The sequence below is a fragment of the Centruroides vittatus genome, unplaced genomic scaffold, assembly GCF_030686945.1.
Source record: "Centruroides vittatus isolate TY-2023 unplaced genomic scaffold, ASM3068694v2 contig_1507, whole genome shotgun sequence".
In the NCBI taxonomy this organism is placed as follows: domain Eukaryota; kingdom Metazoa; phylum Arthropoda; class Arachnida; order Scorpiones; family Buthidae; genus Centruroides; species Centruroides vittatus.
The window spans coordinates 172,620-196,133 of record NW_027120932.1 but is presented as its reverse complement, the minus strand read 5'-3'; the positions used below and the strand labels follow the sequence as shown (position 1 = coordinate 196,133).

Here is a 23,514-nt window from a genome sequence, read left to right as displayed (position 1 = left end):
TAGTCAGTTCTATTTATTAGATTGGTTTTGATTCTCGTGTATACCCTACAAGAACTATCTCTGGCATTATGCCCAGCCATGGTGTGTTCGTGTCTACAGTTACAACATACCGGAGGTTGGTCTATATTTGTGCATTCGTTATAGGTATGTTGACCAGAGCAGTGGCTACATGTGGGCATCTCTTGGCTGCACATTGCTGTGGAATGGCCATACCGACAACACCGAAAGCATTGGAGCACTGGGCAAAAATCTGTTGTTTTACATTTTGACCATTGAATTGACAGTTTTTCTATCTTTAAAAGTTGATTTCTTAGACTAGGTGTTACCTGAATAACCCAATTGTTGTAATATTTATTTTTCCTTCCCATTCTGAATTTCGCCCTGAAAGCCTCGTTGAATTCCTCTTCCTTATATGTTTCACTGATAAGGTCATTTTGTCTGTAAATGTACAATGGTAGCTCTTCCCTAGTAATCTCAGTAGGAACTGAAAAAATGGCCACATGTGGCAGCAATTTCCGAGGCTTCCTTATCAATAATTGGGGAACTTCTGTAGCTATGTGCCGCTCAAGCTTAAGAGCGTTTTCAGGGTTCCCAATCTCTATAGCAACTCCTCCACCTCCAATGTTTCTCACTTTGTCAATTCCAATACCTAACTGCGATGGTTTGACCATCTCAAATAATATCTGCCGCACTTTATTGCAACTTTTCTCGCTGTCTTTACTGTATAGGAGAAGTACCTCCCTGTTTGTTCCTAAGTGTCTCAGTCTTTTATCAGTGTTAAAAAGCTTGCCGTTTTTCAGAGCTTGACTATAGTTTCTTTGTGGAGGAGTGTCTGTGTGTCTGTATGATGCCAAGTTCATATGTTCAAGAGTGGATCATCATAGAATAGAGCTTACATTTTCGTTGGCTTCCGAAAGGCACGATCTACAATTGATTGAGAAGATAAAAAATCTGATCTTAAGACTGCTGATTGTGAGTCTGAGAAATTACAGCCAGAAAGTAAGTAATTTTTCTCTCTTCTTCCTGCAAGAAGTTTCGATTCTTAAAGTACCTAAAAACGTTGTTGGAATCCGTCATTTATCATTGAGTTTAAAAGGCCTAAAAATTGCCGAGTGGCTAAAATTTATGAATACTGATTTGCATCTGAACAACAGGTTGACCACGCGGAGATTTTCGGGTTTTCTTCACGCGTTCTAACATCTAAATAGTGGTCAGTTTTGTATAAAAGTGCTTCCGGAGACACCTCTTGCATGCAGATCACCCATATGTTGCATTGCCATAAATCCAATTAAATCCATTAAGTCAATCGGGCATTACTACTGCAGCTTGTAGATTCTTTTCTTTATAATTAGATTAACTATAAGGGATTTTTAATGGGTGATTTTAGAAACTTAATCACATCGATAAAAATTGCATTTTCTTACCTCATGTTTCATATCGTGCAAATAACGCCGGATTTTATTTTATTATATGTTTGTTTACGTATACAAAAATATACAGTTACAAAAATATCGTTTTAGTATGTTTGAAACTAGAATTTTCTTATATATAAATATTTTATAAACTTACATTTTTTCCTCGCTATCAGTAACCTTTAAATAAACGTCATCTGATGAGATCGCTAAATAGCGTTCTGAAAGTAAAAATTAAGACATCAGCTCCTTAAAGGTGCTTGAACTGATCTCAATTTTACCCATTTCGTACATTTATCTTCTATTCATTGGTGAATGTTTCTTTACCTTGCGTTTTCTTTACTCATTTAAGACTCATATAAACAAAAAACGTTGTTGCTGGACTTTTCCGGCATTTTATTTGTTTCCATTTTTATTAATTGCTAACATTAACTTTGAGTCTTCAGATTGGTTCGAGTGATGTTAAGGGGATGGGGCCCATATCTCCCGAACTAATGGTCCGATTTTCTCGAAAATACAAAAACTGCCCTGAAAAATTTCAGAAATTTTCGATAAGAGTTTCAAGAGTTATTAAGCTTCAAAGTGGGTGAAAAAAATCGTGTTCTCCTACAGACACACTAACATCAATACAGTGGAACCTCGGTATACGACTTAATCCGTTCCTGATGTTTGGACTTATATCGAATAGGACGTACACCAAACCAACCTTTCCCATAAGAAGTAATGTAAAAATGATTAATCCGTTCTCGTGTAAAAAATTCCCGTCTTGATATGGTATCCTAATGGGATTGTAAAATAATTTAAACACTGTTTGAGCACATTAATAAAAAAATAAATTTTATTATAGATTTTTAAAGTTATTACAGTATATTGTATTATATTATTTAAATCATTAAATCAAAATCAAATCAAACTCTCCAAAAAGCAATTTCTCAACATGATCTAATGTCTTCGATCTCTGTTTAGAAATTGATTTAACCCCTTTCGCAACGTTAGCTGATTTAATAATGTCTTTATTTTCCACGATTGTCGATATCGTCGTTCTCGGAATACGGTATGCAACAGTTAAATCTCGAACACCATGCCACCTTCATATTTCTCAACAATCTCTTTTTTCATTCCATTGTGATTCTAATCATTTTTTTAAAAGTTTTCTGTTGCTTTTCATTTGCCTTTTTGCAATTCATGATTAATAAAAACAATAAAATTTTACTTACAAATTAAAATCAGAAGAAATTTAACAAAGTTATAAACCGTGGGACCGCGAACGTCTAGTCTGGTCTAGTACACCGATAGTGCTACTTGTTCATAGATGACGCGTATAATTAAGTCGTATACCGAGCAAAATTTGTTTCGTCCAAACAGGACGTATTCCGAATTGGACGTATTCTAAAGCACACGTATACCGAGGTTCCACTGTATATGCAAAAAAAACCTCCAACTTTTTTGCACTTCTCGACGTTTCAAGGTCCTCCGAGTACAAACATGCTAAAATCTTGGGAGGAGACTTTATTTCTGATCGATCGCTATACTTTTCCTCTGTTATATACAATAGCTGAGAAAGTAAAGATTTAAAAGACATATTGGTTACTTCCTAATCATAATGATATGGAGGAAATCATATAGTGAACCGAGTTTTATAAACATTATTGGGCTGCAATTTGAAAAAATAACCTATAAATTCTCCACGTTGTCCGTCCGCTTGTCTGTCTTTCCTTAATCTCGAGAACGGAGATAGATAGATGAAAGCTGAGACCAGACATGGAAAGATTAAGAACGAGAAGTCCCAATTAACTGTAAACGAACTTCCGATGCGAACCGAAAGTCACGTTATTTCAATTCAAAAATTTTTACCTGAAAGGTGTTAGATAACCGGCACGACTCTATTGCTAACGGACACTTTTATATCACTTGCAGACTGCAAGTGATGTAAAAGTGTACAACTTTTTCAGTTATAGCAACTCTGTGCCTGACATTTTCACACCCCACTTGTTAGAAATCCACCGATTCTAAATTCACGTACCTCTTCGTAAAAACCGACAATCTGAAGCCGAATTGACAATCGCGTATTACAAAAAAAAAAGAAAAAAAAAACCTCGAAAAATAAAACTGAAATGAATAAACACGATACAAAAAGTCCTTTAAAAAATACGCACGTGTTATAAACACAAGGTCTGGACACGATACTGTAATGCATCGCGGCAGTCGCCATATTGGGTCCTTTTGAGGTTCTGTGTACAGTGTTTCTAGAGCGAATTTAGTTATTAGTTTTTTCGATCTCAGTCGAATTTCTTGTTATCTATTTTTTAAATGGTTTGATATTCAGCACCTAATTGTAAAAATTCGTCAGCCGAAGGTGTAAGATTGTTCCATTTTTCCGCTGACAGTTCTAGGAGAATGATGATTTATGAGTTGTTGGAAGTAATAGTTTATTAATGATTACATACAGAGGAATCAGATTTATTAGAATTGAATAATAATAAATTTTTATCGTAAATAATTGAAGAAATAATGCCTTAAATATTTGTCACAAGGTGACAGTTTATTGTTTGATAATGTATTCAACTTTCTTAATGCACATTAAAAAAAACATGATCTGCTAACATTTAAAAGCTTTTTTTTTAACAAATGTTTTTAAGACATTTAAATCTGAAAATTCAATGTTTAAACTATTTATCACAGGAACCACATAATATTATCATAGGAAATATTCACCAATCAATTATTATTCAAAAACATCCTCATTAATTATATTAATTATTGTGTTATATTAAGATTTCTGCTGTGTAAGATTTGTAGTACAGTATAATTATAAATGTTTTAATAAATAACGATTACTTGCTTAGAAGACTACAGAAAATGATTTTTATCTTCTAGTTGATGTTTTCTTTTATCAAAAACAACAGTCATACAAGATTGCTCGAGTATATTCAATAAGAAAAATTCAACTGAAATTTAGTGTATACAGTAGAGCGTCGTTAATTGGAACGTCGGTAATTGAAATGGCCGGAAATTGGAACGATTTTCAGTCGGACTGTGTCGTGCCGAATCAAACATTTTTGATACTAGATTTACTTCTAAAGCATAATTTTCATGTTTTTTATATTCTTCAATATATTTATTTTGTTTGTACAAAATGCAGGAATAATTTTTAACGATACGATAGCCTCGATTATTATTATAAAAATTTTCGTTAGGCTTAAAATCGACGAAAATTCAACACGAAGCGACACGCAACGGAGAAAAATTCAACAGGAAGCGATACGCAACGGAGAAAAATTTGAACATCGGACAGGTTAATATATTTTTTCGTACAAAGTCGGAAATTGGAACAAATGACTAATTGGAACGACCCCAGTCCCCAATTGACGCCAATTTTCGACGCTCTACTGTATTTTATAACTATAATTGATTTTATAACTTTATATTTTGATACAAATAATGCTATTTGCTGCATATGCTATATTTTAGTGTGAGCGTGTTGCATTTTCTGAAGTAATTTCTAACGGTTTTAGTCAACTTGGAAAATACAGTATCAGGTTACTAAAAGGAGATTTCTTTTAAATATTTTGTTGTTAGATGTAAATGAATTTTTCCTGATTTTTATCTTAATTTTATCAATTATAAACTCACTATTGATAATGCGATTTATATTGAAAAAAAATCGTCGATTTTCGTGCCATAATATATTAAATTATGAAATTTAGCATATAGTTTTAAAACAGATAAAACATAAATAAATATTGAATAACCTAAGGGTTTTTTCTTTGTTAGGATCTAAGTATATCAAGCTCCAAAAGTCCAAAACCTATGTTGTAAAATATCCCCAATCTAGGCTCTAAAATGTCTGGCCGTAAAAAATGGCGTAAATAATAATAAAAATTGACAAAATCTTATCAAATATTTCAATTATTTACATCATTTATTATTTATTTATTTGCACTAAAATCGATTAACTGGAAATTTATGATAAAAACAGCAACGATATTCAATAATAATAGTCCTATTCATCACAAATTCTCTACCTGTTTACTGTTTATACCTCTAACGGAAATTTTTTAATGCATATAAATATTTAATGGGTTTTATATATAAATGAAGTTTTATTACATAGTAAGTAAAATCGAATTTTTTTAAAAATTTAATTTAATTACCATTTACTTAAAAGTAACTTCTACCAAATTTTGTCTGAAGCTAAAATTGCGCTGATGCAATAGAATATATTTAACTTATGGTTCTACAATAGTGTTATTTGTTGATGCAGTAGTCCCTCGTTATATCGCTTTCAAAGATAAAAGCACTTTAACCAATACATCGGTTAAAGCGCTTTTCTTTGAACCAATACATCGGTATCGCCATCTGATATATCGGTTCCTCTCCCTATATGCGCGATATAACGAGGGGTAGTTGATTATATCGAGTATGTAATATAATTATACTGTATAACGAGTTGAAAATATGCTGTCACAGACGTAGCGTTAAACGAGAAACGGGTCTAGCGGAGAAATTTACGAAACGATCAGTAAAAGAATTGCAAGAATATTTAATTTTACATTGAATATTAAATTAAATGTCGCATCACAATTTATAAGTCAAATATCAAATTAAAAAAAAACATTCAACTTTTGTTACCCGATTAGTCAGTAAGGATGTGTCAAAATTAGGTAAATATTTTTATATTTTACAAGTAAACACATTTTGAAATCTAGAATATATCAGTAACTAGAAGGATTTCATCCCACAATCTACAGTGTTTTATCTACGCCTATAATCTATTCATTGGTGTTGGAATAGCTAACGATGCCCGTTTTAATAAGTAAGGTTATTCACTCGGGACTGCGAATATTTTCATAAAAATCTACTCGTTTTTAATTCTTTCTTTCTTGTGAAACTGTTACACAGACATTATTTGGAATGGCGAATACTCTTTAAATGGAATGAAAACAACCAGACACAAAAACTGCGTCCAGTTTAAAGAGGTGTCCTTAAATACACACTTGATTACGTATTGTCATATCTTTTAACAGTTCAATTTAGAGAGGTGTCCGGGATAAGGGAGTGTTTAACTTGACAGGTTTTACTCTATTGACATTTTACTTTTAGTTTTATAGAACACACCGAATTTGCATCACAATTCAATTCTATAGTTTCGATGTACTCGATACAAATTGGGTCGGAACTTCGTTACATGGCCAAGACTCCGTTTAAAAAGTGTTTCACTTTACATTTTCTCTTCGATTATATAATCGGATAATTTGTTATTAAATAATTGTGTAATGTTTCTGATATTATGCTGTCATTCTCTTTACCGGAAATGAAGTAATTTATGTATTACGTTTACTTATAACTCAATATAATTGTAGTTGCCACACTGTGTGTTATAAAAACTCGGTTTGTATTTACGGGGCCGTGTATCAGATTGACACTGCTAAGAGTTAATGGTATGATTTTTAAATTATCCCTCTTTCAAAACATCTTTTTATATAACTTTGGATATTTCAAAAGGATTATTTTTATTGTCGTGCTATGATCGTTTTAATTAGATTTCTTTGATTTTTTGGATTTCTTCTTCACCAATACCTTCCGAGCAAATTATTTAGAGAAGGAAGGATTCTATAAATCAATCCTCGAGCACCAATCACGATATAATTTAATAAAACAGGAACGGACAATATTCAAGTTGATAGAGATAAACATACCCTACTGTCTTCTATTCGATTCTCGAGGACTTTACGAAACAAATATTAGAAATTATCGTAATATTAATGGCCCTATACCTGATAGCTAGTCGATAAAATCCGTCCACGCACACATTAAAAGACCCAGAAGTCTTTAGAGGCGGACGCAGAAAAGAAAAAATATGCCTTACAAAATTTTTTACTACCTGACATATCCGGCTTCATTCGGAAAAACCCTAGGTGCAGCTTCGTATAGGTAACCCCAAATCCGCCCTTGTATAGTATTACGTCAGTTTTGCTCAACAGTGAATAAGTGGTAGAACCATTAAACACAGGTCATGGTTCCCTCCTGATCAACGGGCTGGCCAGGAAGATTTTCCGGGTTATCTTCACGTGTCTAACACCTAAATAGAGGCCAGTTTCCCAAAGAAAATCATCATCCCTTTGGCGATCTGACATATCGTCCATAGAAAATCTTCCAAATGGTGCTTCCTGGGGAGCACCCGTTTGGCGTTGCCGTGTACCATTAAACCAAACGTTACGTTTTAATTTGTTACTAGTAATCTGAATTAGTAAACCTATCGAAAATAATTCATTTTTATACTAAGATCTTGCTTTGTTTTGTTACTTAATATCATCATTTAGATTCCGAGAATCGTTACTTTTCCCATAATAATAAATTAGAAAAAAAAACAAAAACATTTAGACTATTCATAAACTGCATCCTTCACATTTACTTTTATCATCAGGTTGAGGTTTAATGTGGAGTGGCAATGATTGACAAATAATTATCGTTGTAAAAAATCAATCCAAGCAAAACACTATGAAACATAATGCCGATATTCAGCTTTGTAACTATGTCAAGATCAACCGATTTTTTTAAGATTATAACTACTGATAAATCTAATAGAAGCAGATGGGAACTGCATCTCAAAGTAACTGTTTACATCACTAATTTTTGTCGGTTAGAATCTAAAACGTGTACTAAATTCGGGACCGTTTATGCCCCCACGCAATTTTCTTTAGTAGCATTATATAGATACAGACAGTAATAAGAAGTAGGATAAGGCGAGAACGGGTGTACCCATGCATTAATGCGTCTCTGGATAAATTTCGTTTATTTTAATTAATCTAAATGATTGTTTGAATTGGCTTCCACGTGGTGTTTAAACCTAACTAAAATATTTCTGGACAGATCATCTGCCCATATTCGAACCCTATAAGTTTTCAGCTGCCCTTATATTTAAAAAATCAGTCCATCAGTGACCGGTGGATAAAGCCATTAAACGTTGTTAGCCGGTCGCGGGTTCGCGCCTCACCAACGTGGGGTTTTTTGGGTTTTCTTGACGTCTAATTGTAATCAAGGCAATTTAATTTAGACCAAAATACCATTTTTTAAAAATCCGTTTTAACTTTGTTTACAGAAATGCTTCCCGATGCTAATTAATGAATGTTTATTACCATTCAGTAAACATTAATCCACTTAAACAAGGCTATGACGTCACGAAAGGTTAAATCCATTAAGCAATGGCGCTAACCCCTTTTTATTTATACATGATCTAATTCTATTCAAGTGGGCTTACTCTCGCTCCGTTCTTTGCCATCACACGGTGGAAGTAATTAACTACTCCTATATCATACATTAATAATAAAATATATTCTCGATTATCCGGGACGCTTAATTAAAAGATAATGCCCCAAAATAATGTGGAATATGAAGAGATGCCGAGAATGGACGTAACAGTATATGGCTTATACACACCAAGCATTGTTATATGGAGGCCAGCAGAACCTTAGGGCCTGGCCTCAGAAAGCCAAGTGACCGGACTTCTCCCGATCTCTGAAAGGCCCTAATAGAATATATAAGCTATTGATATATAATTTTTTTTTAATTTTTAAATATTTTATATGATTATCCGGGATTCCGGATAATTAATAAGCGACGAGTTTGTCATGGCATTATTTAGTAAACGTGCTAAAAATAATTACGTTCCCGATTACTAGATGGCAGCATTCTCTCATAAAATATATTTTAAAAATATATTTTATTCAAATATTATTTTCAAGTAATGTTTAAAAATACGATTTTAACGGTTTCAATTTCATTTAAATAATTTTTGAACGTAGATTTAAATTTATTTCAAACTTAAACTCAATTAAAGCATGCGAGATTAACGTAATAATTTCAATTTAAAAGTTATTTCTTTTCCATTTTCAGCACTTAACGCGAATTTAGCAAGATTCTTCGACTTTAATGAGCGATACGCAGCACAGCAAAACACAAAGAAGCGAAGGGTGAGTCGAAATTATTTTCCCTTTATTAATATGCTTTTATCTTCGTTACTCCGCATTAAATGTATTAAGAAACAAGAAAATAATCTTGCCAATGGGTCGTAATACGAATTGACATTATGTCACGTGAAGTCATGTGTCGAAATTTTCGGTACTAAAAATTTGCTACATCATTCGTTGGTCCACCCCACCGGAGCGATTTAAATCATATTCTCTTCCGTTTATGCAATATTTTTCTTGTTTTTTAAACCAATATCTTCATATGTGGACCCAAAATTTTGGATCTTTACGTAATTCATTCCCTTGCGTGCCATGGGTGTAAATTCTGTAAGTGTATACATATTCATATAATATAGTTTTTAATAGTTTTACTAGCGATATATTATATATATATTTCGTTACTTTTAATATATTTTAATTAATAATTAATTACAAGCACACGAATAGGAATAAATCATATTCTAAATTAAATACTCGAATCCAAAAAAGAACGATGTCGATGGCCATCCCGACAACATTGAAACAATTAAAGAATTCTTCCCGCAGATGGCACTGTACTACTATTGAAAGTAAGCCAACGGGGTCCAGAACGTGCTATGCACGTGATTTTTCAAATTTTAAAATAAATCTATTATTAAAAAAAAAAACAACAAAAAGTTTTCCTAACTAGCTTAAGCCGTTGCTCCTTCAATGAACGTCATGTTGCAGTACGAGATGCGAATCGGAGTATAATCCGCACATACCGTTCGATGGCTTTCTTACCTTACTTATTAATTTCGTGCATTCTGAGATTTCTTTTTCTAATTTTTCTCGCAATTTTTTTTTTATGGTAACAGTCACCGTTGCTTCAAAAATAAGAATTTCCCCGTCAGGCTTTGAGTTTGGTCGAACCAATGGTACACTAATTCGAACCTTACTGGTTCACAATGCGTTACTCCGTAACCAGGTAGGTCTGCACATCATTTGCTTGACGTCTGTAAACAGTTTTAAGTGTCCTTTAACTCGTCTGTTGCAATACATCACGCCTATTGCTATAGGTGAGTTATCTTAGTTATACTCTCTATTTATAACAGTAAAGTGACCAGTAACTTTAAACGGCCTCGACATACAACACGAAAGTTTAAAAAAAAACGACGACAAAAAAACGCTTTAAATTTTTTGGCTATGTCAGCCGAAATGAGACCGTGGCCAAAATTCCCACGAAATCGCGCGCTTACTTTACAACTTTTTAACTTTGACCCATTTGCGATTAATTCGGTGCCGTCATCAGTTTTGACGATCCGCAATAAAAATTTCCCTTGTATACTCCAGTTTTATGGCAGAATTTTTAACTCCTCTTCCATAAATCTTACTTTTTTGGCTTTGCTCCAAAATAAATATATACAATACCAAATATAAATGCGGTTAGATTCGATTCATGATTTATATTGCAGAAATTATCTCCTATCTGTATCATTCTCCTTCTGACAAGTCAAGTTCAAGTAGATAACGGTGTTTATTCTTAACGCTGATTTTTCCCCCTTTCGAAATACAGCTTTATCGCAGTTAGAAACCTCGCTTAATTAGAATTATGAATCTTAATCGACGGAACTTATCTCCCCACCGATTATAAATCCATTTATTTAATTATTTTTTTCATTCGTGAATTGTGGAGTGAAATTAACGAATCGCATTGTTTTTCTAATACAGTAAAAACACGTGTAAACGGAATCCGCGCGGTTTCCCCAGTTTGGCAAATGTCCGTTTCGAACGGGTTTCTTTTTAATCGATCCGTTCCGAAAATTTCTTTCCGCTCAGGCAGGTTTCCGTTTTATTGAGGTTCCGTTTTGGACAGGTTTTACTGTATAGAAGTTACTTTTTCGTGAGCTTCTTTGAGAAAGACGATGAATATTTTTGATTAAAAGATATTCGAAATACTTAGATTTTCAGGTCTTTTGCTGATGGATGCACAAGACGATGAATATTTTTCCGAATTTTAAGTTACCAACAGAATGAGTTAGAATTAATGTAAAATTCACGAAATAAGAAATATTTTAATCTTTTACGCAATCTCGTAAAGTAAAAATATAAATAAATAATAATAATGATGACACTCGGGATTCTTTTTATTTTCACCCACGTTATCGCTTTCATAAACACTCGCATCCAACTCTGAACAGAAACTTAAATCGATGTCAAAAAATAACGTATAAATAGACTAAATAGACTAAAAACAGACATTTCTATTTATAACTACAAAAAATTATCGATTTAAAACTAAAAACAAGCAGTGACTCATCCAATAATAATCTTCGTTTCAGTTTCAAACCAGCGAATAAAACGTTTCGTCATTTTCCCGGTACCGAACAATACCTTTCTATTTTTAAATACTTTACTAGCCAATAACATTTCTATCCGTATCAGCTTCCTATTTATTATATTTGTTATCGAATGAATGAAAGTTTAGGCTGTTCCACCGTTGATTGCATATATTTTTATTAATAAGTTAAAATTCTTTGTGCTCCTCCCTCAATCTCCCTTTCTTGTCCTCTCGTGAAAGTTTTGCATCGAAAAAAGTAAATAATAATGGCACTATTTGATAGGACGTATGTAAAAATAAACTTTATTGTTACCAAAGTAGTTTAGATAAGTATAAACAGTTCTCAACTCGCCTTTGTATTAAATACACTAGCGTTAGTCAACAAATATTACAATTATTTATTTAATATTCTCATTAGCGTAACTAGAGATGGATCAAGACCTCCTTACCTTTGTAAATTAAATAAGTACGGGAACAAGGTTTGAACGAGGCGAAATCACTTGCACACTTGTTTAACACTTCATCCAGTGTTACAGGGGTGAATTTAGGTTCTAATTCGGGCTCTCCTAATATCGTTACTGAATATTTTTCTAACGATTTTTTCCTCTTTTCTTACTTACACCAGCCAAAATTTCTGTGATAAATTTCTGACGCCAAACTATTGCCTTTTTTTTTAAATCGAACGTAGGCTTCACTAATTGTTGATCATAATGATGGTCCATCTCTTTAAATAAGTTATTTATTGTGAAAACTTTAATTATCTTAATTAGCCTTCACATAATTGATGATTTACTATCGAATCTGACGTTTTAGGAAACGAATAAACTAAGTATTGTTTCTTACCTGACTTTCCTACTGATAACACTACGCCAACTTACCTCTTTACCGAAATTCCTAAGGTTTGCAATTAGTACCTTATGCTACTCAATAAATTTATTTATTTATTTCTATTAACAACGTTTGTTTTAAACACAGAATGAGTCCGACATCATTTAATTTACCGTCTAGTCTATAAATTTTCAAAATATATTTTAATTTATCTGAATTGTTAAGTACTAACCAACCAAATACAATCGAACACCTGTTTAATGCCACCCTTGTTTGCCTAAGAAGTAGGCATTAAATTGAAGTATATCAAACAATAAGAATTATATATACACAAATTTGAAACCATTCCAATTATGTATCACATATGACGTGATATTTCACACATTATTGGAAATATGCTGTGCAAAGCAATGAAAAATGTTACTTAACTAATCGTTTACCTTAAGTACGGTCCACATTTTCCTCAACAAACAAATTTTGCCTCCTTTTTAAAACTAAATATTTATGGAATGTTCTTATATTCTTCTTCTGTCGCCTACAAAATCTTGCTTAAACTTACCTTGCAGAAAATTCTAACTATCGGAGTTTAAAATTCTCTTATTCACCTGTGGTTAACAAGAATCGGAAACAAATACGTTATTCTTGTTAACACTGTACTTTATGTCAAGTCTACTTACAAATTTGAACGCTCAATTAATAAAAACCCTTTCGACTAGTCTCCATTGAATAACTATTCGGGAAAAAAATATATACATATTTTAAAAAATACCAGTTTAAACGGGTTTAAACTGAAAAAGAAAATAGTATTATCTCCGTCGTTGTCGATTCTCTTAAATCTTACTTTACAACAGCCGTAAATCAGTTGTTCTCTCGTTTTCTCTTAAATTATGTCTATCTTAAAACCTCTTGGTTGTGTAAGAGTCGATACTCGACCTTGATGAGAGCTTGGTAACAACCGAGATAAACACTACTTTTGTCAATAGAAATTACTCTAACAATAATTTCAATTAATTTAAATCTGGCGAACAGACATTCCGACGGAGAGGGGGAAAAATTACAATTCTGTAGAAATCCCAGAAATGTTGTTGAATAAAAAATAAATAAAATTAGATATTCTTGCAACCGACAGACATTCCAACGCTTTATTTCCCCTTTTTACTTTATATTTTGATGTGCAATTTTAAGAATTATGAAATGCAGCAAATGCTGTGTACACCTGTTTCATAATTGAATTTCGATTTGTTCGACTGGAAAATTCTTGTATTGTATAACGCAGTAGGCCGAATTTTAAATAACTTTATGCAATTGTTACTTAATTTTCTGTTTATGGGTTTTATATTTACTTAGAAAATGCATTTTAGCAATTATTTTTTAATTTAATTGTTAGAGTTATCACTGATCTTTTCCACAAAAGACGTTCAAAAATTGTTTTCTAAAGCTTTCTAACGATTGAATTAAGATGTTTCTGGTGTATTCTCGTATTGATAAAGTCAAAAACCGTGCACAAAAGCGGGAAATTTCAAGCTCCTAACTCAATTAAAACATACAAATTTGATGTTAAACAGTTATTTTTTGAATATTTTTGAAATTTTCAAGCTCTATTTTCAATAGTTTCGTTTTTTAATTATTCAATTATTATTATTTTTCCACAAAAACTGCTACTAAATTTAAGTTTCAGTGTTTGGTTTGATGCAAAAGGCGATAAAAACTAAGAGAATGTGAATTTTATGAGCTCTTATCGCATTAAATATACTTAATCTTTCTTAGAAATATATCTTTGAAAATTGAGTTAAACAATACAACATAATTTCGTTAATAAATGTTGGATTCTTAACCATTTCCGACTTTAAAAAAAAAAATCTAGTTTTATTTCAGCAAAAATAACTGGAAATATACCGTAAAAATCTAGAAAAAAACTTTAAAAAACGTTTCCGTTTCCACACAAGAGTCAGAACCAAAAATTCTTTATTCGTTCGTTTCAAGGGTTATATCGAATTAAATTAAGAAGAAAAAATATCGGACAGTACTTGATATAATCTGTCAAAAGTCACAAAAAACGCCTTGTTAGATTCAATTAACATGGCAAATAAGAGCGTCCTTCTCCGGCTCGACCACAAACAGGTCCAAGGACTCGAAGAGTACATGGACCCACTCCACGTCTCTATCCTGACCGAATGCCATCAAAGAAGAACGTGTAATGGCCGCCACAAACACTCCGGATTACCTTTATAAAGCGGGGCATTCTTGCAGTTGGAGCCTTTCTCACTCATGGACGTGCTTCATCTGTCGGCAGGACATCTTCGGTGTCAATGTATTCGATCCTATCTATATTTATATAAGAGGCGATATAGAGGTAAAATGACCTCGTGCACTCTGAACTCGTCCTCTCTAGCCCGTGACGTCAACACGATTCTTTCCATCCTGCCCAGCCATTGAGTTCAGGTAGAGTGGCCCGGAACGGTTAAGGGAACCCGTGCTCTCCATGGCATCACCGAATTGGACGGTCCGGCCCTGAATCGGTTGACGTCACCCGCATTCAAACCGGATGATACATTAGTCTTCGTTTGTCCTTCATCTTTCCACTAGTTGTAAGTGTTTTCCCTCTTTCTTAGTTAGATTTGGCTGCACTTTTCACCCGCTTCATGCTACGGATGCCGAAAAATTTTGCCATTCTTTCCCACTGCTGAACCCCCAAGAAGTAAGTTTGCTTCTTTAATTTCTCTCGAGATTTCGGGTTTAACGCGGGAGGGAACTTTAAAGCTACCGAAATCTTAATTATAAATCCGTTTAAAGCGGGAGGGGCAAGTTCTGGACCACACTCGACCGGTGCGGAAATTTATCCGGTTAGCCATTTTATGGACAAAAATCGGGTACCTCGAGTAAGAAAAAGCACAGAAATTCAGCAGATGACCTTCCGATAAAGAGGATAAATCTAAAGAAATTTATGTTAATTGGAATACAAAGAGGATAATTTTCGAGTAAGTAATTCCTTCCTGTCTTTTTTCTCCAAGCAATAAACAAAAAATAAAAATAAAAAAACATTGTGTGAGAAACGTTCGACTTTAACCTTGCTTAAAGGTTGGATGTAGTTTTCGAAAAGAAGAGCACAAAGAAGAGTTTGCTACGTAATCGCTTGATCGATATATATATAAATACGGCGAATAGCGGTGATGAAAATGATCAGATAAGTAATATGACCTCCCTGTACCTCACGCATTTTACGTTGGATAAACGAATTCCGTTCGAAGGAAAGGAAAAAAGAAAGAAATTCTCAAGCCACACTCAAACAGCAGGAAGGACGAGTGAATTTTTTGTGGCACTCCCTTCCTCCACTGCACGTCGAGGACGTTTCAACCGTAATGGATCCCGATAATAAACCTCGGTGGAAAAATACCAAAAAAGAATTAGTGCCGTGCCGGACAATTTCTTAAGTATATAGCTAAAGTCTTGTTTATAAAAGAAAAAAAAGAAAAAATAAGTCGCGACCCAAAAGATAAACAACTTCCATGCTACTTTTCTGAGATACCGAGAGATTGATTTTCCTAACCCGGTGCCACCATTGAAGACCAATTAACTGCTCTATCGAACGCACCGTAATTTTAACTCCAGATAGATTATTTCGTACAGTAAAATGGTCATAAAAAATCTGAATTGACACTTCTGAAAATTAGCTTCTATTCGATTCCTCCGGATGTAAAACGATAACCAATGCTAGTAGACAGTCGCGTTTTTCGTGGTTTCGTCGTGAAATACGCTGATTACACTTCTGCGTTGGTATTGTCGCACTTTGTATTTACGTAACACAGGATCGGGAACTTAAGCTAAGTTTCCTTGGGAGCGCACGAAATTAGCAGTTTTGTTTATACTCCGCCTATTTAATTGCAGTTAATAGCTTTTGCTCGGCTTAGATAAAATAGCTGGTCAGTACAACAACTTCGCGTCATTAATTTATTCGTGTGACTACGTAATTTGCATAAGAGCTAAAAACTGAGAGAAATCGCTAATTCAAAATTGAATTAGCACCCAAAACTCGACACGAGCGTTTAATTTTAAACCACGACAATTGCGTAACTTTACTGATATTCGGGGCATTAACGCATTAAACAAAATAGTTTAATGATAATTTTAATCATCTATCCAAAATATTAAGTACTGTATATGGCAACTGTATATAAAAAATTGTTTAGAACAACTGTTAGTAAATATTAGCAATAGCAAATTGTCAGCCGGTATAAAAATACGAGATAAACTTTACCACATCTTTTAAAATTTACTTCGATATTTTATATGGATTAACAATAAATTGCTTCACACAAACGAAAATTATGTAATAAGTAGATATTACTGCCAGCTATTTAACTGCTTGCGTGGTAAATGACACCTTAATCTCCGTTTACTCGGTATCTAAACGGCAAGGAAATACAAAAACAAACAGGAAAAAAATTCGTTTTATCTTTAACGAATCTATAAATATGACAATTTCTTTAGTAATTCTGTCAAATTTCGTTAATTCGTTTTCGTGTACGAGTAAAAATCATTGCATATAAAATATCATTTTTACTCGCTACTATAATAGCCTTGGTATTTTTTGTAACACTGCAATGTAATGTGTAATAAGAGAATATTGTGTTAGGATATATTTAATTAGAAGCGTGTATAGAATAGTTATCATAATACTTTAATAAACAACAGCTGTTATCACAAATCGTCTACGTTAATGTTTAAACGTGTCCTAGTATTATTTACACGTACCCCTTTCTAAATCAACAATACTTTGTTTTTTTTTTTAAACAATTGCTCCTACTGACCACCTGATTTTGTACTATCCATGCTTATACCGGGTGTTTATACACTTATATGGAGAAGGGTAGTAGGGTCGTACTTTGAGAACTACACTACGTTACAAATCCGACAAGTTACTTCCATATTGTTAACATTTCTTGAAGCACCCTGTACATTGCAAAACTGAAAATTCGATGTAAGATGCACGTAGTCTTCACGCTCACTTACTACAAAGTAAACGTGCACGAGATAAACATCTCTTATTACTGTTAAGTACTATCTTAGGAATACAGTTAACAGATTAAAAAAGATAATTGTAACATTAGAAGACGGCTACAATAATAAATATTTCGAATTTCCCGTTTAATGTTGGGGTGATCCGTAAATTACGTAACGCTGTTTTTATACTTTTCAACACCATCCCATTCCCTACAAAGCTACCCGGAAATTACGTAATCGTATCCTCGATCGATCCTCTTAATTGTATTAAGGAATAATGCCCAGCACGGGGTACCGAACGTTACATTATTTTATCGTACAACGCGAAAAAACAGTACGGTTCGCTACGTAACTCTTCGGAAGCAAAACTGAATCATTCTGCTACCCAGTAACGTTTTTGTACCCACGCTCACCTCTCGTAACGATCGCCCGAATACCCATCCACATATTTGCGTTACGTAATTTATGGACTCGGCTCGAGGCGAATCGTTAATACCCCTTTAAAGCGAATCAATAGTGATTCGTTTCTTTCCTTACGATGCTTAATGTACGAATCTGTAAATCAATCCGTTATTTGCAGGAAAATTCCTACGGTCTATTGTATTTCCCACGAAGGAATTTTTCTCTGATATTTTAGCAATAGGGGGTCGACAAACGTAACGATTTCGACTTTGTAAAGTCGAAAAACACGCAACGCGAAATTTCGTTAGACTCGCTAACACCCGGCTATAACAACAACAACTTTACATAAGAATGCAAATCGAATAAATATATTATTTATGCGCACATTTTTGCAATATTTGATACATATTTTTGCGAAACTGTGCAATAAATCACCAGTAAAATGTGATTAGGATCCCACACGATAGAAATACGAGAATTACACGACCCGATGTGACTAAACGGTGGCTAGGAGAATATCTCCTAAAATTTGTTAATCCGACTTGTCATTCTGATATTGATAATGAATGCTTTATCAGGGATATTCCACTTTATCAGCTAATATCACGCCGGTTAGTGCGTTACAAATGACTATATAAAGTATTGTTCTCTTTGCAGTGACAATTAGGACCATACGAATATCCAAAAAATGGCATCACTAGACAAGATGGAATCCAAGTCGTCCACCGCGGCCGAAAAACCTACAGGTAAGTCGAGCTTTTTTGAAAATTAATCGTGATATCGCGGACTGTCTGATAAAAAAAAAAAACATTGTGTATCAAGGAAAAATCACGTTTCTTGTTAGGTTAAAAATTTGTATTCTGATTCTTAGATAATTAAATCTTTCTCTGTATTTTCGATATACTGGAGGCCTCAGAAAATTAAGCGTCTGGGCCCCTCTCGACCACCTAGAGGTCCCGCGATACTAGAATAAGTAGCCTTAAAATTCGTCATATTTTAATCGAGTGTCGACAATTTTATTTAATAGTAAAAATCTTTAAATTCTTACTAAATAATTTCGAAGTTGGGATCTGGGAAAGTGAAAAACAGTCAAGGTCGATTCACACGGAGCGCCAACGTCATCGATAATCTACCAATCGTGTCGTCGTCTATATCCCCGTCCGACCAATCATACGTCGAATCCTACGATCGCTTCGGCAACAGATAATGTTATAAACCGAATTTGACATGTTTGTTTTTATTGTGTTATTCGAAATGCGGAGATCGATTACCTATGACTCGTTTATTACGAGAGATACGTTTAGATTCTCGACTACTACAAGAACAAGACACGTAGAAGAATCCCTCTCCAACACCACAAATTGTACGAATTGTTCGTAATCTAAAAAAATAAGGCAGAAATTTGGATCATCTTGAAGCAGTTAAAGGTGAATACCCCCTGTAAAACTTAGAGTACACATTAAGTCGTTTCTACTTTCAGAATGGATCCCCACCAGATACGTGCTGACGTTTTTAACCTTCTGGAGTCTGTGCCTGCTCTACACTCATAGAGTCGTTCTCAACCTAGCCATTGTAGCCATGGTCAATTTAACCGCTTTGGAATCTCACGAAGTTAACACTACCCTACCAGACGAATGTCCCGATACGCTAGCTTACGAAAATACAACCTATAGGTATCGAGAGGTAAGCCAATCGCGGGATGACCTTTATAAATTTCGTTTGCCAAGGTTTGCTACAATATTTTGTTGATTTTTCAGGGATATTTCATGTGGAGTCCCTCCGTTCAGGGTATTATTTTGGGAGCTTATTACTACGGCTTCATTACTACGCAACTGATGGGAGGGTGGCTTACCGACATGATAGGGGCCAAGAGAATTTTCGCGGGTTCGCTTCTGCTGTCGTCGCTAACAGTTTTGGCCACACCATTCGGTGCCAACATGGGTATTCCCGTCATTACTTCGTTGAGAGTGATGACCGGTCTGTCTCAGGTAAGTTTTACACTGAATTTCCAAATTGTTTTTGAAAATCGAACCCTGGTAAAAGCAAAAATTTCGACTTTTAGGGTATCAGTTACACGGCTATGTATACCCTATTCGCGCGATGGGCTCCGGTTCAGGAGAGGGGTACCCTGGTTTCCATCTGCATCAGCGGTAACCAAGTCGGGACAGTGTTGTCCACCGTCGTCACGGGTTATTTATGCGAGTATGGTTTCGCGGGAGGTTGGCCTTCCGCCTTCTACGTTTTCGGTAAGTTTCCCGTTATCGCATATTGCGTTATCACGTTTGACATTCGTAACAACGGTTTCTTACGTTCAGGTGCAGCTGGCTGTATCGTCGTCGTACTGCTCGTCATATTCGTGTACGAATGTCCGGCAGATCACCCTAAGATATCCATGAAGGAATTGGTATACATACAACAGAATCTCCCAAATATATCCCCGGAAAAGAAGGTAAGTTGTGGAGCACATTTAAAATTATAAAAGAATTGCGCACACCAAAACTCAAATTTTTGTCCATTTAGAAGAGACCAATTCCTTGGGCTAAAATACTGACCTCTCCGGCAGTGTGGGCCGTGGCCATAGCTAAATTTTCTTGGGCGTGGGGATTTTACACCCTTCTCACCAAACTTCCGGCATATTTGGAATCTGTTCTCCACTTCCCAATACAGAAAGTAAGTGCGTTGACATTTCGTGCGCCTCTCATTTACACGAAATTCCTTTTTCTTATAAAAATGGTGTGTACCCACAGAACGGATTTATCAGCGCCATCGTCTACGCGTCCGAAAGTCTAACTATGGCTCTGTCCGGATGGCTCTCCGATTACTTGAGAAAGAAACAAGTGTTGCCAATCACGACGATAAGAAAAGTATTCGAGTTGATCGGTAAGTACAACGAAAATAATAATTTTCACACAACAAACTCTAACAAAACGTATTGTTTAGGTCTTATGGGGCCGGCCGCGTGCTTGATCATCATTCCACTGGTTAAATGCAACGGCATGATGGTTATTGTTCTGTTGATACTGTCACTGGGTTTTCTGGGTTTCATAGGAGGGGGAGACATGCCCATCGTGGTCGACATCGCACCCGATTACGCAGGTAGGTCGAACACCCGCAACACATTTTAACATTCCTCCGTTATAACTCTACTTTCGTTACTAACACAAATCGCCTTTCAGGAACTCTATTTGGATTCTGTAACGGATTTGCTTGCATCACCGGATTCCTCGCCCCTTTGGTAGCCGGTCTGTTTTTAGAGAAGGGGGTAAGTTGACGAATCTTTAATTAATTTGCAGTAGACGAGAGCGCGACTGATTTTAAGGTTCCTCTCTTTGATTACAGCAAGGCAGCATGGCGCAATGGAGTTTAGTATTCTACACCGCTAGCGGGTTTTACCTGATAGGAATAGTGGCGTTTCTGTTTATGGGTTCTTCGGATCTCGAATCGTGGGCAGTGGGCACGACGGAGAAGACGGAAAAGGAGACGAGGAAAGACTTAATGACGCTAGAAGCAGACAGGAAATTATCGTTTGAAGTGGAGAAGGGGGGAATAAAATATTCCATTTCGGTGGTAGAGACGCCAAATTAGCATCGTCCGCACATCCACTATTTGAATGTGGTGAAACTGGAAATATGTACTTCTAATCTGCAAGAAGGTGGACTCTTCGATGTTATACCGGCCTGTGTTTTATAGTATTATATATATCTCGTGTTTGCATTGGTGAGAAAGGGTATGACTGGTTTTATATTTAGTTGATGCGAATGAATGCTTCGATTTTACCTTGTAAATTTTGAAAGTTGTTTAATATATTCTTTGTAAATTATTGTGTGTTCTTTTTGTATATTCCATCATTAGAATTTCAATAAAACCCATAATTGAGATTTTTGACAAATTATTCCAATTTTACACAAATAATAATAATTAGTAACGAAATTCATCGTTAAAAATTTGCTGGAATTTTTAGTTTTATAACGGGGTGAATCGTAACAGTACAACAGGTGTCGGGGCGTTTGTGACAGACTATTTTGCAAGATTTAAAAACGAGAATGTATACATAATGTTACGTAATCCGCCATTTTTGACGATTGTACGAAATGTTTTTATACCCGACAAATGGAAAATGGCGCAGACAAACGTTTAAGATACTAAAAAACTAATCCGAAAAAATATCTAATGTTCGATTCTAATGAGATTTCGTCACAGAATAAAAACAAACGCTTTTTAAATTTCGTACATTCGAATCGTCAATGGAAGGAGTTTCGTAGGAAGAGCGACGACCCGTCATCGTAACTTAGAAAAATGAATTTATTTACAAAGTAACAATTGATAACGAATGACGTAATTTACTATTCATTAACGAGAATGTTGACAAATTTGATATTCCTCGAATTAGCGTAAGAAAATTTAACTTTTTAACACTTAACGAAATTATAACTTTGGGGTGCAACTTTTAGCCGTGTTCGGACTTATGGAAACTGAGAAATAAATGAATTGGTCCCTAAGCTTCACTCCTACCTCCACCAAAAATTTTCTATTACTATTGTACGGAATGCCACTTCGGTATGTGAGTCCCAGGCACGTAACATAGTGTACAGAAAATTAAACTTCGATTTACGACGGCTCTCTTAACCACAGATTTGCAATTAGTTGTAGAGGCGAGGAATATCGTAATTGGTATACAGTGCCTCGAAAAATTATTTTTTTTAAAATAAATTACGTAAGAATTACTCGAAACAGAATAAACAGCAATTTGTTGGATTGATAGTGTCAGATTCACAAGTGACGTCAAACTTCTCTTATGTATATATCAAGGAAAAGATTAGATAATCTTAACAGTAGAAAGTAATTTCATTCTTTGTAATTTATTAATAAATTCCCTTAATTTTATTCTTTAAGGCTCGAATCCGGGCAGACTTTTTATAAAATAACTTTCAAATTATTATTACTACTTGCTCACCACATAAACGAAACAATGAATACAGGTGAAAGAGGGATTTTTCAAAACAAAAAGAATATATTTCTAAACAACAAATCCTATATAAGTATTAATTATTATTGATAGCAACAGTTAGGAGTTGTTGATATTTGTCATTATTTATTTTATAAACAGTTCAAGATTACAATATTTTCTTATAAATAAATTAATGTTCTTCCATTTGAACTACTTATTTTTTTCATAAGGAGTGAGAAAATGCAGAACTGTCCAGTCAACTTAATTAATACTGTTCTCGTTTTTATAATTTACACATTCAAAAAAAATTCCTTTACCACCACTTTATTCTCTTGCCTCTACTGAGGTGTGGAAAGTGAAAGATATCTATTATAAACCTTCCATTTAATTTTTCGCTTCTTGATGTTTGATATCTGGTAACATTTTAACATTGTTTATTTTTAATATTCTTAGGAATATTAAAATCAAAATTATAAATCAACAAACAGGAATCTTGTTTAAATTTATTATATATCTGCATTCAAAATTCCAGAAATATGAGAATCTCTGTTCTTGGTCTCTGTCTGGTTATCCGACGCACAGAATTGGACTTCAAAATTACATTTAGGAAATGTAAAAGTTACATCTTATCAGAAATCACATTTTGTAATTTTG

General features: G+C 34.3%; 1 protein-coding gene across 4 annotated transcripts; it reads left to right on the top strand.

Moving 5' to 3' along the window:
- The first annotated feature begins 980 nt into the window (after positions 1–980).
- On the top strand, positions 981–21,790 carry LOC136968707 (sialin-like). Of its 4 annotated transcripts, XM_067262717.1 has the most exons (12): positions 981–999; positions 9,309–9,385; positions 18,570–18,658; positions 19,393–19,595; positions 19,670–19,900; positions 19,975–20,158; positions 20,228–20,361; positions 20,433–20,582; positions 20,660–20,792; positions 20,853–21,008; positions 21,089–21,174; positions 21,252–21,790. In XM_067262717.1, exons 3-12 carry the CDS (start codon positions 18,601–18,603, stop codon positions 21,495–21,497), a joined length of 1,581 nt encoding a protein of 526 aa, XP_067118818.1. In that variant the 5' UTR covers positions 981–999; positions 9,309–9,385; positions 18,570–18,600; the 3' UTR covers positions 21,498–21,790. The 4 variants fall into 4 exon arrangements, with proteins under 4 accessions (XP_067118818.1, XP_067118820.1, XP_067118819.1 ...); XM_067262719.1 differs by lacking the exons at positions 981–999; positions 9,309–9,385 and adding an exon at positions 14,660–15,097; XM_067262718.1 differs by lacking the exons at positions 981–999; positions 9,309–9,385 and adding an exon at positions 14,660–15,207.
- The last annotated feature ends 1,724 nt before the right edge of the window (positions 21,791–23,514 follow it).